At 41.6% G+C, this 19,449-nt stretch overlaps 1 protein-coding gene across 4 annotated transcripts in view; it reads left to right on the top strand.

Moving 5' to 3' along the window:
- Positions 1-19,449, top strand: part of cluha (clustered mitochondria (cluA/CLU1) homolog a) — a 96,585-nt gene that overhangs the window by 10,023 nt on the left and 67,113 nt on the right. For 2 of the 4 annotated variants that reach the window (XM_073053284.1, XM_073053282.1), the window contains exons 1-2: positions 12,304-12,670; positions 18,713-18,903. In XM_073053284.1, the coding sequence (XP_072909385.1) occupies positions 12,526-12,670; positions 18,713-18,903 (336 nt within the window). In that variant the 5' untranslated portion in view covers positions 12,304-12,525. Of the gene's footprint in view, positions 1-8,718; positions 8,845-12,303; positions 12,671-18,712; positions 18,904-19,449 lie in introns of those variants that run through there. The other 2 variants (XM_073053285.1, XM_073053283.1) reach the window with 2 other exon arrangements.

Here is a 19,449-nt window from a genome sequence, read left to right as displayed (position 1 = left end):
AATACTAAGCTATTTTGAATGCCTCAAAGTTGAGGTTGTACCACAGCTACGTTCTGTCCACACTATTGTACAGGTCAGAATGCTGGCAGAAAGCGACCTTGCTAAGCTGTCAATCATTCCACAGGTGGTAGTTAACTACTCGAATGGGCACTCTGAGGTGAGGTGGCTCCCACACCCTCTGTATCAAGGCTTCTTACATTTTGTACTGATATGACCCATAGCTTTCTTGCTTCAGCACTCCTGCTTGACTGACTTCGCATCAAGCTTGCTCGTGGCATTGATGTGATTCACCCTTTTAGGAGAGAGCCATATCATCATTATGTAGTTTTGATTGGACCTCAGATTCTTGTTAAGAGTGGAACTGCCTCATGTTCTTAAGCACTCACTCCATAGAGAGTGCCAGTTCCTTCAATCTTCAGGTTCCCAGACCTTAAATCCCACCCTCGCTTTGAATACTCAAAAGTTTACAATAGAATCTGGTTAAAATGTGCCTTCAGGTTACACACTGTCTTTGTATATCACATTGGTGATTCTGGTGCCAGTAGATTTGCCAGCACTTCCTATGATTCATACCATGCAGCCAGCAACAGCTTAGTTTTCTCCAAATGTTTTATCGTATTGGAGAGGGTTTAAAGGAGGTTCACAAAAATGATTCCGGAATTGAATGGTGAATCTGTGGAATTCATTACCACCGGCAGCTATGGAGGCCAAGTCGCTGGGTATATTTAAGGGAGAGGTTGATAGATTCCCAATTAGTCAGGGCATGAAGAGATACAGGGAGAAGGGAGGAGATTGAGCTGAGAGGGAATCTCTCTGTGCAAATGGACCTTCAATTTACTCGCTGGCAGACTACAGTTTGGATGAGCAACGATATTTCTTTCACACTCGCCATCAGCACAGGTGCACCATAGGGCTGTGCGCTTTGCCCTCTGCTCTACTCTTTATACTTGTGATTGTGTGGCTAAGTATAGCTCTAACTCTGTATTTAACTTTGCTGATGACACCACTGTTATTGGCTGAATGAAAGATGGTGGTGAACTGGCATATAGGAAGGAGTTTGAAAATCTAGTTGAATAGTGCCACAACAACAAACTCTAACTCAACATCAGCAAGACCAAAGAGCTGATTATCAACCACAGGAGGAAGAGGCCAGGGTCCATGAGCCAGAGGTGGAAAGGGTCAGTAAATTTAAGTCCTTAGTCTTATCACGTCAGAAGACTTTTCCTGGGATCAGCATGCAATTGTCATCACAAAGAAGGCACAGCAGCACCTCTACTTACAAGTTTGTGTCGATTTGGCATGTCACAAACAACTGACAAACTTCTATGGATGCACGGTGGAGACCATCGTAACTGGTTGCTTCAAGTCTGGTGTAGAAACAGCAATAACTGGAACAAAAAGGTTTGCAGAAAAAGGCAGACATGGCCCAGTCCATCACAGGCAAAGCTCTCCCCACCATTGAATGCACTTGGAGCACTCCCATAAGAAAGCGGCCTTTATCTTCAAAGAACCCATCCTGTCCCCTCAGCCATCTAGGCCTTGCTGTCTTCTCACTACTACACTACCACCATTGAGCAGGACAGAAGCCTTGGGTCCCACACCACCAGGTTCAGGATCCCCAGAACCATCAGGCTGCTGAATCAGCACAGTTAACTTCATTCACCACTGGTTCTTTGACCTGCTGTCACTTTCAAGATCTCTTTACAACTTGTTCTCAGAATTATTTTTTATTTGCACAATTTGTCTTTTGCATATTGGTTGTATGTCAGTCTTTCTTTCTATGTATAGTTTTCATAAATTCCACTGTATATCTTTTCCCCCTGTAAATGCCTGCAAGAAAATGAATCTCAAGGTAGTATATGGTAACATTTTCATACTTCGGCATTGAGTTTGTTCACTACCAAGAACCCTCAATGATATTAATCATGAGGTACAACTCCACACGTTTCATTTTGCAACATGTGGCTAATTCTGCTTGTGCTTTAAATGACACATCCACTTCTTAACTGTTGTGGCTTCATTTTGAGAACCCTTTTCTCTAGTTCCATAAGCTAGATCACTTCCGGGGCTCCCTCAAGGAGCAGCATCCTTAATTCAATCCCAAGTCAGCAGTTTTGGCAAACAAAGATACTGCTATAAATAGAAGACAGATTCTCAGCTAAGAGCAGTGTCATTTCATTTGATGCTAACCTTGCACAACAACATGAGTCTTAATTACTCTTTCAGCCTAATAGCTTGAGACTGGATGGTAAGGAATTGTATGCACTGAATCCAGTTGAGCTTGACACATTGAAATACTCAGAAGGTCAAACTTCTCTTCCCTCAGACGCTGCACCGTGTTTGGCATTATGTACTTGCTGTACTGATGGAAGGCCCTTGTGACCAAATGTTGGTTGCTCCCTGAAATACTTGCTCTCTTTAGTTGAACCTGTAGGGTGTGTCAGTTCCTGGGAATGACAGGGTTAATGTATGAGGAGCATTTGATGGTTCTAGGTCTGTACTCATTGCAGTTTAGAAGAATGGAGGGGGGAGTCATTGAAATCTATCAAATATTGAATGGCCTAGATAGAGTAGATATGGAGAGAATGTTTTCTATAGTGAGGGAGACCAGGACAACAGGACACAGCCTCAGAAAGAAGGTCTTCCCTTTAGGATAGATAAGGAGAAATTTCTTTAGCCCAAGGGTGGTGAATCTGTGGAATTCATTGCTACAGACGGCTGTGGAGGCCAAGTCACTGGGATTATTTAAAGCAGAGATTAATAGGTTCTTAATGTGTAAGGATATTAAAAGTTACAGGGAGAATGCAGGAAAATGGGGTTCAGAGTGAAAATAACTTGGCCGTGATGGAATAGTAGAATATACTTGATAGAGCAGAATCAGGTCATTCGCCCTTATGTCTTATGGTTTGTATGCTCATTTAAAAATCCACGTGCACTCAAGAGTTGGGATTGGTATTCATAGATTTCTTGAATGCTGCATTGTTCACTAGCAACATGTTCCAGAAGGAGCAGTCATTTAAAACGTGAAGGTGGTGAGCACGGGTATGTTTTGTCATCGTACACTACAGAACAGAAACAGTTCCTTTGGCCTAGATGGTCCATGCTGAACTATTAATCGACCTGCATCGGGACCATAGTCCAATGTACCCCTCCCATCCACATATCCCATCCAAACCTCTTAAATGTTGAAATGAAATCAGCATCCACCACTTCCACTGGCAGCTTGCTCCACACCTTCGCCACCCTCTGAGTAAAGTTCCCCCTTATGTTCCCCTTAACCATCAATACAGCCGCAAGTTCCCAGCCGTTGATTTTAAAGTGATTTTGTGTTCAAACTCTACAAAGCAGCATCCATTATCAGGGACCTCCTACCCAATCACTGTCCAGGACATGCTCTCTTCTCACTGCTGCCATCAGGAAGAAGGTACAAGAGCTTCAGGGCTCACACCACCAGGTTCAAAACAGTTACTATCCCTCAACCATTAGGCTTTTGAATCTAAGAGGATAACTTCACTCAACTTTGTTTACCCCGTCATTGAAATGTTCACACAACTAATGGACTCACTTTCAAGGACTCTTCATCTCATGTTCTCAATATTTATTGCTTATTTATTATTGTTATTTCTACTTTCTACAAACCCCATTTCCAGAAAAGTTGGGATATTTTCCAAAATGCAATAACAACAAAAATCTGTGATATGTTAATTCACGTGAACCTTTATTTAACTGACAAAATTACAAAGAAAAGATTTTCAATAGTTTTACTGACCAACTTAATTGTATTTTATAAATATACACAAATTTAGAATTTGATGGCTGCAACACACTCAACAAAAGTTGGGACAGAGTTAAAATAAGATTGAAAAGTGCACAGAATATTCAAGTAACACCGGTTTGGAAGACTCCACATTAAGCAGGCTAATTGGTAGCAGGTGAGGTATCATGACTGGGTATAAAAGTAGAGTCCATCAAAGGCTGTCTTTGCAAGCAAGGATGGGTCGTGGCTCACCCCTTTGTGCCAAAATTCGTGAGAGAATTGTTAGTCAGTTCAAAAGGAACATATCCCAATGCAAGATTGCAGAGAATTTAGGTCTTTTAACATCTACAGTACATAATATTGTGAAAAGATTCAGAGAATTCAGAGACATCTCTGCATAAAGGGCAAGGTCGGAAACCACTGTTGAATGCGCGTGATCTTCGAGCCCTCAGGCGGCACTGCCTAAGAAACCGTCATGCTACTGTGACAATTATAGCCACCTGGGCTCGGGAGTACTTCGGAAAACCATTGTCACTTAACACAGTCCGTCGCTGCATCCGGAAATGCAACTTGAAACTGTATTATGCAAGGAGGAAGCCATACATCAACTCTATGCAGAAACGCCGGCGAGTTCTCTGGGCCCAAGCTCATCTCAGATGGATTGAAAGACTGGAACCGTGTGCTGTGGTCAGATTTCAGCTAGTTTTTGGAAAAAACGGGCGTTGAGTTCTCCGTGCCAAAGATGAAAATGACCATCCTGATTGTTATCAGCGAAAGGTGCAAAAGCCAGCATCTGTGATGGTATGGGGGTGCATCAGTGCCCACGGCATGGGTGAGTTGCATGTATGTGAAGGTACCATTGACTCTGAGGTGTATATTAGGATTTTAGAGAGACATATGTTGCCATCAAGGTGACATCTCTTCCCGGGATGTCCATGCATATTTCAGCAGAACAATGCCAGACCACATTCTGCACGGGCTACAACAGCGTGGCTTTGTAGACACAGAGTGCGTGTGCTTGACTGGCCTGCTGCCAGTCCAGATCTATCTCCTATTGAAAATGTATGGCGCATCATGAAGAGGAGAATCAGACAATGGAGACCACGGACTGTTGAGCAGCTGAAGTCTTATATCAAGCAAGAATGGACAAAATTTCCAATTGCAGATCTACTACAATTAGTATCCTCAGTTCCAAAACGATTAAAAAGTGTTATTAAAAGGAAAGGTGATGTAACACAATGGTAAACATGCCCCTGTCCCAACTTTTGTTGAATGTGTTGCAGCCATCAAATTCTAAATTTGTGTATATTTACAAAATACAATTAAGATGGTCAGTAAAACTATTGAAAATCTTTTCTTTGTACTTTTGTCAGTTAAATAAAGGTTCACGTGAATTAACATATCACAGATTTTTGTTTTTATTGCATTTTGGAAAATATTCCAACTTTTCTGGAAATGGGGTTTGTAGTTGATTGTACAGTTTTTTCAATTTAAAGTAATGGTGCAGCGAATCTGCTGAATAAATCTTTTTCAATGATCTGTAAGTAAATTTATGATTGCAAACTAATTTTGCTTCATATTCCATCTGGAAGATGTGCACTATTATTGAATGTTTGTCGGTGAAATAATTCATTGTGTTGATTACCCAAGCTTGTATCATGATAAATGCTGACTTGTTTGAGGGTAACAAACTGCAGACTATCCCTACAAAATCTGTGTGCTGTTATATTGTTTAATCCTTGTTGTTTAGAGTGTGCCACAACTGCCCTCACTTAGAAAATAGTTCTGTCAAACCTACTACCATACATCTTAAGTTTTAATTGGTCTTTGATATTTGAGCCTTTTACAGTTGCAGACAATTTGCCAGGATCGTTGAACTTTGTGAATTCCCTTGTAATAATCTTCTCTAAAGAAACTAAACTGAGCTTTGACAGCCCTTCATCATGCAGTGGATATGAATGACCTTTGTGGTTTCTGCAACGGTCCAAGGACAGTCATGTTGGGTGACCAGAATTGAACGTGTTTCCTTTCATTTGCTGTCTTTCACTCTGAAATAAAACCCAGTATCTTAACTGTGACCCAAAAAAAAATCCTGGAATAATATATCATTTATAAGTAGTTAGGACAAGGACAGCAACATAATGTCTAAATGACTCAGTCCATAATAAATTTCCCTCCCTATCTCCAGAACCTCTTGCAGTCCGTTATCTCTGCAATCTTCCAACATTGGCCTCTTGCTCAGCCTTGAATTAAGCTGCCAAGGTAACATCCAAGAATTCCATCCTACTAAATTTTATCTTATGTAAAACAGCCTTTACTGAAACTTGTGGTTATTGGTCCTAATATCTCCTTTTGATTTGGTATCTGATTCTGTTTGACATTGATCTTGTCAAGCATGTTGACCTGCTTTGTGGTGTTAAATGTTCTATACAATGTGGTTACTTTATTAGGTGTATGAAGTACCTCATAAAGTGGACACTGAGTGTATGTTCACGATCTTCTGCTGCTGTAGCCCATCCACTTCAAAGTTTGATCTACGTTCAGAGATGCCCTTCTGCACACCACTTTTGTAATGCATGGTTAATTGAATTACTGTTGCCTTCCTGTCAGCTTGAACCAGTTTTGGCATTCTTCTCTGACCTCCATCATTAACAAGGCACTTTTACCCACAGAACTGCTGCTCATTGGATGTTTTTTTTGCACGATTCTCTGTAACCTCTAGAGCAGGGTTCCCAACCTTTTTTATTCAACGGACAAATACCCTTTAAGCAAAGGGTCCATGGAGCCCAGGTTGGAAACCCTTGCTCTAGAGACCGTTGTGCATGGAAATACCAGCAAAAGTCACAATTTAATGGAAAAACTCAAACCACCCCGTCTGGCACCAACAATCATTTCACAGCCAAAGTCCCCTAGACCACATTTCTTCTCCATTCTGATGTTTGGTCTGAACAACAATTGAACCTCTTGAACATATCTGTATGCTTTTATGCATTGAGTTGCTGCCATGTGATTGGATGATTAGATATTTGCATTAACGAGCAGTTGTACAGGGGTACCTACTAAAGTGGCCACTTTAGTATGAAGGTAGGTTGGTGCTGCTAAGCAACAGCATACTGGTCACTCAGAAATGATATTCATAAATTGCATTGCACACCATGCAATATTTTCTTGTCAGGCTGCAATAGCAAGAGCATTTATTCTGTTCTCCATTTTAAAATTATAATATTTAAGATGAACATTGGCTTTATTTGTCACATGAACATTGAAGCATACAGTGAAATGTGCCGTTTGCATCAAGTTAAATCTTTGAGGATTGAGCATGGAAAAACCACGAAGCAATTGTTGCCGTGCTTCCAGCGCCAGCATAGCATGCCCACAACTAACAAACCCTAGCCCATGCATCTTTGGAATATGGGAGGGATCTGGAGCATCCAGAGGAAATGAGGTGGTCATGGGGAGAACGTACAAACTCCTTGCAGAACGTGGTGGGAATGGAATTGCAACTGGTGATTGTTTGCGCTGTAAACTGAATGCTATCGTGCCGCCCCAAAATGCTCTACCCATAGCAGGCATTGCTGAGATTCGAACTTGGGATCTCCTTTTTACTAGACAGGCACTTTAACCAAATAAACCACAATGCCTTCTCCATAATTTGCAATTAAAGATCAATATCAAATCTTGGTGAAGGTAATTAAATAATATAATTTTTCTTCAAGTTGCTGATGCATTACAATTACTTTGATTCATGTATTATACAAATATACACTAATTTATCCTTATTTTGCAATTCTCTGAACAGGATTATGAGAGATCACAAAAATATCCAATTTTATTGAAATCAATGTCTATTTTGATATGTATGCTAACGTAAAAGGCAGGTGTATTGAGGTCACACGTATGAGCATAAATTTCTGTGTTCTGCCTAAACTAGTGTGCTGAGTCATGCTCGTAGTCAGTGCTTGATAAGTTGTTGACCTGTGCAAGGTAGGGGATTTGATGGGGTCAAATGCTTCTACTGGAATCAGAGATGGAGAGAGTAAGAAAAATTGGATGTGACATGATCTGTACATTTGTATCTTCCTGAAGCTAGCTGATTATGTAGAACTGGGTACTGTCAACACCTGTTGTAAAACTTGTAGAAAGATGGGATTGGGAAGAGATAGGAAACTTCATTTGTTACATTAAGCTGGCATGTTAAAATCTCTGTCATATCAATTGGAAGAATAAGCAAAACAACATTGGTGTCCTCTCCCAGCCAGCATTAAGACCATAAGACATGGGAGCAGAGTCAGCCTGTCAAATGTGCTCCACCATTCCATCATGGCTAATTTTATTATCCCTCTCAACTGTATTCCTGCCTTCTCCCTGAAACTTTTGATGTCCTTACTAATCAAGGACATATCAACCTCTGTTTTAAATATACTCAGTGACTTGGTCTCCACAACTACCTGTGTTAATGAATTCCATAGATTTCACCATCCTCTGGCTAAATAAATTCCTCCTCATCTCTGTTCTAAAGGGATGTCCTCCTATTCTAAGGCTGTGCCCTCTGGTCCCAGACTCTCCCACTATTAGAAAAAAATCCTCTGCCTGTCCATTCTATCCATTCTATCCATTAAGGCTCTCCCTGACAACTTTCTTGTGTTCACGTGCCCAACATCAGATACATGAAAGACCTATTCTATTCCAAGTGTTATCCTGGAAAGACGTTGCCAGATGGACAAAGGAAAAGATACAAGGATGTCCTCAGGGTCTTTTAGTATAAATGCAACACCCCAATGATTCTTGGGTTTTTCAGGATGGAAAAGGAACATTTCCAATGGTTGTCAGAGCCACATAGCCATGTGTCAGCATCACAGAAACCCGATGTAGATACTGGAAAGAATGTACCACCTCACAAACAACCTATCTCTTTGTTCTGATCAGCATCGTTGGCCTCATTGGCAGGATCTCCTAAGCTTCCAAGATGAATCCTCAGTCCCAGATGACCACCCAAGAAGTAGTCACTGGAGCAACACATGGTGTTCTCCTGAGTCATCTAGAACAACAAGGCTGAAAATCTAGTTCCTGACAGATCAATACCAAAGGTTGGTACAGTGGCAGAATTGGCCAGTGCTAGGATTCAGGAGATGGGCTACAAGAGCTCAGCACCCATACTGATCCAGTCGCCTGTAGGTGAGGAAGGCATGCAGGAGAGTCTGGTCTCTTTACTCCTTGGAGCATATGAGACTGAGGAATAATCTTGCAGAGATACATATATAAAATCATGAGAGGCATAGTTAGGGTGAGTGGTTTCTGCCCACCCCCAGGGTTGGTGAATCAAAATTAGAGGACGTAGTTTTAAGTTTAGAGGTGAGGAAGGTTTAATAAGAACTTGAGGTGCAACGTTTTTTTTTCTACACAGCAGGTCGTAGATATTTGGAACCAATTGCCAGAGGAAGTGGTTAGGTGGGTAAATTAGAAGTATTGAGAAAGTTTGTAGTGTTTTAGGTCAGTATGGGTAGAAGGGCCTTTTCTGTGCTGTACAGCTCTATGTCCTACATGTAAAGTGCAAGAGAAGCAAGAGACTGTAAACTAGAATCTCAGTCTGCTGTAGAGCATCGGGCCATTCTGCTCAGAAAGGGGAGAGGACAATAGCCATTATAATTTAGGTCATCTTTTAAGAATTTAATTTTTTAGAAAATACCAAATTTATTTTTGCATTGCTTAAAATGTCAAATGTAAGAAAGCAGCTATTTGAATGAGTTTTATGCTCTGTTTGTTCAAATATGTACTTAGATTCAGCATCAATCCTTGCCTTATTTACATGGCATGTATGTATTGACGTTAATGTGCATGACATTTTTCACTCTGCAGTGTATTGCATTCAAAGATTTACTCCACCTATCACTACGAGTCTTAATATGTGCCTAATAAATCACAGGGACTTGTGTGATAATAAAAATAAATCTGGTTGTACCAGGGCAAGCTTGTGTCTCCCTAAGACTGGTTGAAGAAATATCTGCGCAGCATTGTGTGGACAAAGGACGATAGTGTTCTGAACTTTGTGTGATCTATTTTGTCAGGGAATTGAGTTTGATTTCCTTCCCTTATCAGCATTTGTTCTTGAGCTTCCCCTAGAGGGCGAGGTTTGCTGTACTCACTGGTGTGTGTGTGTGTATGAGATGCAAGGATAATCTGGCTGTCCCTGGGTATATGACAGAATGAAGCAGATCAATTTTAATTTACACCGGTTGAACACCGGCTGAATGACTTTGCAACGAGCAAGTTGAACAAGTCGAGAAGTGTGTGTTAACCTCTTGCCTTTCCACCATGTTTTGTACAATATTAATGTTTGCTCCAAAGTGTCGTCATTTTATTTGCTTTTTATAATCAGCAAACAAGATTGCACCAGACCTGAAATCTCAAACTTGCTGAATCTAGATCTTTTTGCTTTTGAACATAAAACATTACAGCACAGTATAGGCCCTTCAGCCTATGATGTTGTTGACCTTTAACCTACTCTATGATCTGTCAAACCTTCCCTCCTACATAACCCTCCATTTTCCCATCATCCATGATGTTGTATCCCTTTTGACCTGTGGTTTTAGCCTAACATCCTTTTTCAGCCGTGTTCTTGATGACTGGGGCTTTTCATGATCATTGAGAAACAGTCTGACTTTGCATTTAATTACCGTGTTTCTTTTAAAACTTTTCAAAAGTTCACAACTGGATCCTGACCCTCTTTGAGATTTCCGTTTACATACTGAAGCAATTAACTTTTAGAGTGTTCAGTCCTGCACACTCTTAATGATTTCACTCTCCCAATCCTTCTCAAAAATTAGTTCAACGTTTGTTGAAAAGAAAGTGTTTTGTTTAATATTGGGGGAGAGCTGTACATGCATGTTCTTGAATTACTTTGAGTTTTTCCAGATTTGATATGCTTGCCAGTTTTCTGTTTCTATAACTGAATGCTACAACACAGAAGCAGGCCCCTCGGCCCATCTACTCTGTGCCGAACTATTATGCTGTCTCATCCCATCAACCTGCATCCAGACCATAGCCCTTCTCAGCCCTCCCATTTACACACCTATCCAAATTTCTCATAAATGCTGAAATCAGACCTGCACCCACCACTTCCGTTGGCATCTTGTTCCACACTCTCACCACCATCTGAGTGAAGAAGACCCCCTTCATATTCACCCATTGTTTAACTCGAGCCAGCAATTGATCTCGTGTTGAATGTATTGAGGCTCCGTATAAGAAGTCTTGCAGTCTGACTCAAGTGGAAGCTAGTGTGTGTGAGTGGCCCTCTAGTTACAGCTCCTGAAGAAATGGTGCCTTTGACATTTTCTCACAGCTGGTGCCAGCAAAAGCTTTGAACAGGGCTGTTTTTCATGGGTCTCACGCCACATGGCTGAGTGGCCTCTTTTTTCCACGAGATTCTGACGTGACTTGGATCTTAGTAAATTACAGCAATCTTCCCTGGGCCGGGAAGATTTTTGTAAACGCTGCTGAACTATTGGCAGCTTTACAAGTGATGGCAACAATTCTGTTTTCATTTTCACAACATGCAAAGAGACGGGATATTCTGCCGGGACCTGTGTCCTTGATGTCCGCTGCAAAAGTGTACCGACATGTGAGAGATCTGCTCAGAGGCATGTGGGTAGCTTGGCTGTCACAGCTGCTGAGAAGTTTTATTTTAGGTCGCTGGAAATATTCGGTAGGCTCTTTGTCTCAGTTCAGACCTACACTGCCTTTGCCTGCTCTGCAAGCTCGAGGTGCAGGCTGCTGCTTGGAACTGGGTTCACTCTAAATCCTGTTCATTCGGAGCACATACCAAGTAGCTTTTCCGTGTTTTGCTTTTAATCTCGCTGCTCTTCAGCAGCACTGCTAGTCTGTGAGTGGGTGACTGGCCAGTTATGGGAAACAGCATTTTTGCTTGCTGCAGGCTTCTTACAGACTTGATATTGAGGTCACAGCATGAAGACCCTTGCACCGAATATGCTCCGCTGTTGTCTGCCTCTCAGGGAGAATGTTGCATTGCGTCTAATGATTTTGCCGCCCGGGATGAAACTGGGCCAGGGGAGATGCCTTCACAAGGTTACCCTGACATTATCTTGAGCAGCAACTTTAGCCTGAAGCACGACTTTGCTGCCTTGAAGGATGGGTGTCCTGGTGGTGCTAAAGGAGACTTGGCTTCATCAGACCAGAAGGACAGTGGTTTGACTAGTGCAGTGTACTTGCCAACTTCACAGTGCCTGCCTCCTACCTCGAACAACCTTTCCTCTGCCCTTGAAGAGATTGCGAAACAGGTGAAAGACCACGGCTGCCAGCCTCCAGTTTGGCTTGCTCGAGGAAAGTCAAAGTACTCCAATTGCAGTGCAGACAACAGATTGTGTTATGAAGAGGCTCCCCTAGAAATAGCTGACACAACAGATGTGGGAGAGGGAATTATTGGCTTGGATTCATCAAGTGAATTATTGAGCTGTAACCAGGAGTGTGATTTCATGCAGAAAGGTGACAAACGTTTTGAATTTAAAACCAAAGCACCACTGAAGCACCTCTGCAGAGAGCGGGTCGCCAAAGCTTGCGATGATCATCCAGTAAAAGATGATATTATTGGCTGCCTAGCTCGTCACTCACCAAAACAAGCCTCCCCTGTACTATCGACTCTTGCTGCAACGACTTCTTCCCTCGAGCATGCGAAACAAGAAACGGTAAAAAGCCAGGTGGATTTAGCTCCAGAAACAAATGTCGGGAATGGAAAGCTGCCGGACCAGAAGGCCATGGAAATACCGTGTGCCAACCGGTTACCAGGCTCAGTGGGTTTCTCGGTTACCTCAGAAGATTATCAGGTTTCAAAGGGACTCCACCAACAAGCAAATCTAAGAAAGCACAGGAAGAGGAAGAGACTCCTGCACGCAGAGTCAGGTGGATATGAAGGAAGAGAGAAAGGACAATCACAATAAAGATCTTTGATTAAAGCGGCCTGTTAATTATATAAATTCTGCATCTGTGACCAGCTGATGTGAGCTGCCAGCAGTAATTCTGGCCATGACCAATTATTCAGTGTGATATTTGACAGCTTTTAATTATTTTCTTGTGATTGGATGGCACATTGTAACCTCTGGAGAACTGAATTCCTTTCTTATTCCCTGGCCGAGCCATGCATAACTATTTTGTCTCTGATCCTGGTGTTCTAGAGATAAAATGTTAGCAGGAAATGGAATGAACAATGTACTTGCAACCCATCTTTAGTAGTAATTACTTTGCAAAGATGGCTTAAGAGATGTGAGGGAATATGTGGGGAAACTACCTGCCACTCTTATTTATTTTATTTTTTTGTAAAATTTATTTACAGTGTGGAACCAGCCCTTCCAACACAACGAGCCGCACTGCTCAGCTGCACACCTGTTTAACTAGCCTAATCACAAGACATTTTACAATGACCAATTAAACCTACTAACCAGTACGTCTTTGGACTGTGGGCGGAAACTGGAGCGCTTGAAAGGAAACCCATCTAGTCACGGGAAGAATATACAAACTCCTTACGACACAAATTGAACTCCAAACTCCAGTGCCCCCAGCTATAACTGCATTGCACTAACAACGTGGCACCCTTCTCCACTGCTGCCTCCAGGCTCTTGTCTTGGACTGCATTGTAAATATGTTGAACTCTAGCTTGATGGCGGGAGGATAATAGTCTTGCTAATCTCCGAGTCCACAGCTCCTTTTTAATTTATTCACCTAAAGGCCAGTTTTCAGTGGTTGGCCTTAGCTGTTTTTGAAATGGCTAGGTCATTTCTGTAGGAAGTCAAAAGCCAACCCTGTGGTAGTGATTCTGAAGTTGTTTTCTGGCCACAGGCAACAGACATCCTTCCTGAAAAGGTATTAATGAACTGAATCGGTCTTTGCAAGTCTAGTTGTTTCATGGTCTGGTGTGTGTTCTAACTTTAAGAATGCATCCAGTGAACTGAATTTGAATGCCTAGTTTTGTCTCTTAACAACATCGATATAAGAGAAAGAGCAGAGGTCAGGCTATATGGCCCTTCAGGCCAGTTTTAGCATTTGTAAGCTTTTAGCCAATCTGAACTTGGCCTTTACCCGACCTCTGTCTGAATGCTCCCTTTTATAGTTCAAAATATCAGAGTAGGATTGGAACTACTTTCTCTTGGTCATCAGTCCAGCCCTTAGGATCACTAGTCCAATAACTTAACTATCACCCCTTTGTACCCCTTGGATTGTGCCAATTGGGATGGCTTTAGAAAATAGTCCATATTGCTTATAGAGGTTAGGACCTTATTCCCTGGAGCACAGGAGAATGAGGGGAGATTTGTTGGAGGTATATAAAATTGAGGGGTATGGATAGAGTAAAAGCAAGCAGGTTTTTTCCACTGAGGCTGGATGAGACTAGAACTAGAAGTCATGGGTTAAGGATGAAAGGTGAAATGTTTAAGGGGGCCATGAGGGGGAACTTCGTGAGAGTGGGGAATGGGTTGCCAGTGGAAGTGCTGGGTGCAGGTTTGATTTTTAACAATTAAGGGACGTTTGGATATGTACATGGATGTTAGGAGTATGGAGTGCTATGGTCCAGGCGCAGGTCAATGGGAGTAGGCAGAAAAATAATTTAACATGGAGTAGATGGGCCAAAGGGCCTTTTTCTGTGCTGTAGTACTCTATAACTCTCAAGGTGCATTGTATCACTAACATGTCCACACTAGGTCTGCTCAGCCCTTTTATTGTGGTCTCTTTATCTGAAGCATTTTGTGCACAATTGGACCTTTAGTGACCTATTAATGTGAATAAATAAAAGGAGTTAATTTCTTGCAGCTATCAAATAGTTAATTCTGCATGAAATATTGGAGCGGCATTTAACCAAATGGTGTGCCATGAGTGAATTTTGTGTTGTTTGACTGCTGTTTCAGTAGCACAGAGAAGGATGCATATGTCTGTGATAATGCATTCATTTCCCTATCTCACCCTAAGATGGAAAAAGATAAATGTCATGTAGTCTCAGGCTTAATTTTCCCTGAAGCATCCTTAAAATGTTTGTGCAATGAAATATGTATATGTATCACAACTACCAAATGGTTCATCATGAAGATAAAATAGAATGTTAGTTTGTCCTGTATTTAAAACACACTTCTGGACTCTTTCACCACTTTTAAAAAAAAAAAAAAATGCTTTTGTACCAATCATGCTTCATTAAATATTACCAATCCATTTAAACATAGGGGAAACAGAAGTACTCTGCCCGTTTTATTAGGTACAGGAGATGCCTATTACGGTGAACATGGAGTATATTTCTGTATTTTCGTGGTCTTATGCTGCTGTAGTCCATCCCCTTCAAGGTTCAGAAATGCCCTTCTGCACCCATTGTTGTAAGTCATGGCTGTTTGAGTTACTGTCACCTTCCTGTCAGCTTAAACCAGTCTGGCCATTCTTCTCTGACCTCTCTTATTAACAAGGCACTTTCACCTACAGAGCTGCTGGATTTTTTTCCCCCACACTATTCTCTGTAAACTCAAGAGACTGTTATACGTGAAAATCCCAGGAAATCTGCAGTTTCAGAGATACTCAGACTTCCCTGTATGACACCAAGTGTTATTCCATGGTCAAAGTCACTTAGATTGCATTTCTTCCCCATTCTGAAGTTTGGTATGAATAACAACTGAACCTCTTGATCATGTCTGCATGCTTTTATGCACGAGTTGCTGCCACATGATTGGCTGATTAGATATTTGCATTAATGAGCTGTTGTACCTAATAAAGTGGCCATTGAGTGTGTGCCAAGACGTGTAGGAACAGGCATTCATTGAATCTTGCTCTAAATTCCAGTATCTGCGGTCTCTTGTAACGCTCATTCACCATGGAGCAGTAGCTTTAAGCTCTTAAGTGACTTGAATCACTTAAGTGTGAAAAAACTGTGGGTGCACCTGGCGTTTCAGTTGTCTCAATTGCTGAATGTTTATGCATTTGCTGGTCATGTTAATCTTGATTCTTGCTGTCTTACTAATGTGTTTCTGTGTTTCCATGTTCTCGTCTGCTTCTGTCATCTGAAGGGTAGCAGAACATCTCCAAGTAATGTTGAGTGGAATCAAGTAATGTACTTTTTGTACTGGAAGAATGCTCTTCACTCCATTGACTAGGCTCCATCATGAGAAGGATGTCAGAAAACTTCCTTGCATCTTCTCACATTCCAATGCCACACGGGTTTAGAGCATGATATGTTGGCACTGGAAGCATGGCGACAATTGCAAATTTCTATAGATGTACCGTGGAGAGCATTCTAACTGGTTGCATCACCGTCTGGAATGGAGTTTCCACGGCACAAGATTGGAAAAGGCTGCAGAGGGTTACAAACACAGCCAATTCCATCGTGGGCTCCAGTCTTCCCAGCTTCCAGGTCCTCTCCAGAAGGCGATGCCTCAAAAAGATGGCATCCATCATTATGGATCCTCCCCCACCACCCATCACCCAGGACTTGCCCTCTTCTTATTACCATCAGACAGAAGGTGCAGGATCCTAAAGGCACATGCTCAACATTTTAGAAACAGCTTTTTCCCCTCTGCCATTAGATTTATAAATGGACATTGAAGCAACCCATGAACCATACCTCACTATTTGTCTCTTTTGCAACACATATTTAATTTATCAATTACAAGAATTTTTTTTTCTGTATTGCACTGTTCTGCTGCAAGGGAATAAATTTCATGACATACGATATTAAACCTGATCCTGAAGTTCTGGTCGTGGTATTATAGGAAGAATGTGGAGGCTTTGGTGAGGGTGCAGATGAGGTTTACTCAGATTAGCAGGCATGTGTGATGAGGAGAGGTTGGACAAACTTGGAGTGTATTTCTCTGGAGTAGTGGAAGTCATTGGGAGATCTGATAGAGGTTTATAATATGAGAGGTACAAGTGGATTACGAGAGCAAGGCCCCACCATGTGTGATCTGACAAGACTGAGTATTAGTAATCCATATTGTTACTGCCATGTTTCTCAAGAACAAAACTTACTTATTGAACAATAACCTGCTCCATCTTTCTGTGGCCTTTTAGTATTGTGCAAGTGGAAGCTAGACATATCAGTGCATTTTGCATCAGCTCCAAGGTAATCCTGTCATCCAGTGTTTTTACAAAAGTTCACAAGCACCAGGAGGTCTTTACTCAGCCTGGTAAATCACACTGCACCGTCTGTATGCTGCACTATTTCTCAGTTATTTTTGTGAAATCTTAAGAATTTTAGTAAGCTATTTGATCGTAATAAATTTCAAACTAAGTTATAGAACTTAAATGATAGAAAAGTCAGACCCTTCTGCTCACAATGTTGTGCTGACCTCAACCTTCTCCATTTTATGGCATGATACAGGAGTTAAGCATTTAGCATAATGCTTTACATTGGCTTCAGTTTCTGCCGCTGTCTGTAAGGAGTTTGTATCTCTATATGTGTGGGTTTCTTCCGGGAGCTTCAATTTCCTCCCACATTCCAGAAATAAGACATATGGGTTTAGGCTAGTAAGTTGCAGACATGCTACGTTGGTGCCGGAAGCCTGGTGACATTCGTGAGCTGCCCCCCAGCACACCCTTGGACCATTGGTCATTGACGCAAATAATGCATTTCAGTGTATTTTCAAAGTACATCTGGCAGAAAAAAGACTTGATGGTTAAGCTTTGGCTAATAATGCAGCGGGCTGGGCCAATAATCAGAGGTATAATGTCCCACTACAGCAACTGGCACAGAAAGCTGCTCTTAGAAGTAAGTTAAGTCTACCTTTCCCAGACTTTAGAAGAATGTGAATTGACTTACTTAATGATGCTTGAAAGGCAGGTTAGAATGATGAGTGGAAAAATTCCTTTTGGATGAAGGATTGTGTTTCAGAATAAGCAACTGTCTTTTTAATGGGCAGGGTGGATTCCCTTAATGGGGAATGCCTGTGCGTGACTTTGTTTAATGTGGGGAGGCTGATGCATGGGCAGCTACCACGTGATCTTTGACCGGTCGGGGTCAGAGTCAAATGGCATGGAATGCAAGAAGACTGGGGACCCTTTCACTGCCCTTGTGATGTGTCATCATCTTCTACCAGCTCCACTGCTGAGGTCTTGGTTGGATCACTCTTTGTCTGGAATCTTCCACTTGACCTTGCCTCCATGGATGACTGTAGCAGGAGCTAAACTCTGAAGCAGGGGTTCTCAACTTTTTTTTGTGGCATGGACCAGTGCCATTAAGCAAGGGGTCCATGGACCCCAGGTTTGGTCCTGATGAAGGGTCTTGGCTAGAAACGTCAGTTGTTTACTCTTTTCCATAGATATGCCTGGCCTGCTGAGTTCCTCCAGCATTTTGTGTGTTTTCCCAGGTTGGGACCCTCTGTTTTAGATGCTATTGATCTCAGGAACTCACTAGCCTCTTCACCATGACAAGGTGACAGTCCTCTGAGAAGGACTATTTAGTAGTGTCCTCCTGTAGATAGTTACAAATCTTTGGAATTCTCTGCCTTAATGTTGTAGATTCTGAGTCACTGAACATATTCAGGAAATAATCTAAAAATCAAGGGCCAAGGGTTAATGCAGAAGACTGTTGAGGAAGATTCATGTGTTACATGCACAAATGCATCTTGTGTGGGTTGCTCTGTATTTCCAGCATCTGTAGAATGTGTTTATAATGTGGTGTGTTGTTGAATGCTTGAAGGTTTGCAAGACTATTTGCTGCTTCCAATTCATAGAACATGATTTGAAGAAGAATCTTTTTCTTATGTTGGGTTGTTAATGGAATAATCAAGGGCACTTCATTCTCCTGAGAGCTGGACAGTTTTAATATATTCAAATGGTGTTAGAGACAAAGTCCTATTCTGCTATTACAGTGATGATGAGACCCACTTGCAAGTGATTATCATTCACTTGGTAGTTTAGTCTAACCAATATGTTGATTATTGGAGGTGTTGAGCATGTTGTTTTTCTATTTTCTGTCTTTAGCCCATTCTTCAGGCATGCCGTTAGTGAACGGAGACAGCGGACACAACCACCCAGAGGCAGATAGCCACAATGAGAAGGGAGATGGTGAGACTCGTGCGGATGATGGGAATGAGCAAGAAGTCATCGTTATCCAGGATACAGGATTCACTGTTAAGATACATGCCCCAGGGATAGAACCATTCGATCTGCAGGTGAGTGTCATAGCAATCCAAAGTTCAGCTGGTTTTAAGGAAACCCACTGGGTTTTATAAGCATACTCAAACTATTTATACATAAAACTCATCCAAGGAGAAAGTTGGTATTGGATAATTGTATTGAAAGGTGGAACAGGTTTGAAGGACTGAATGGTCTTTTTTGTGTATAAGTACCATTTAGCACTTTTCTTTGCCTTTTTCCTAATCAAGGAGAGAAAATAACACTCTGGAAACAAAATAAACAGGACACTTCAGTAATGGGTACCGAGACTGTGCCCCTCTGTATAAAAATGATGGTGTTATTGTGTCAAATTTTCCTCCAAAAAGGGACTTCCATGTTCTTCACACTGGTTAGTCAATCTAGCATTTTAGATAGTTCCCTGAGCTCAATAATATCAATAAAACAGATTTAAGAATTTCAAAAATCAGAGGTGACGGACCTTGAAGGCAAGTTGAGGTTGTAATGGGAAAGTGGTGAATGATGGATTTTTCAGGAAGCTCTTAAAGATGATAGACAATATAAAGTTTTGGAAGAGAATTTGA

Source organism: Hemitrygon akajei, chromosome 8 (genome assembly GCF_048418815.1).
Source record: "Hemitrygon akajei chromosome 8, sHemAka1.3, whole genome shotgun sequence".
In the NCBI taxonomy this organism is placed as follows: domain Eukaryota; kingdom Metazoa; phylum Chordata; class Chondrichthyes; order Myliobatiformes; family Dasyatidae; genus Hemitrygon; species Hemitrygon akajei.
This window is presented reverse-complemented; position numbering and strand designations above follow the sequence as displayed.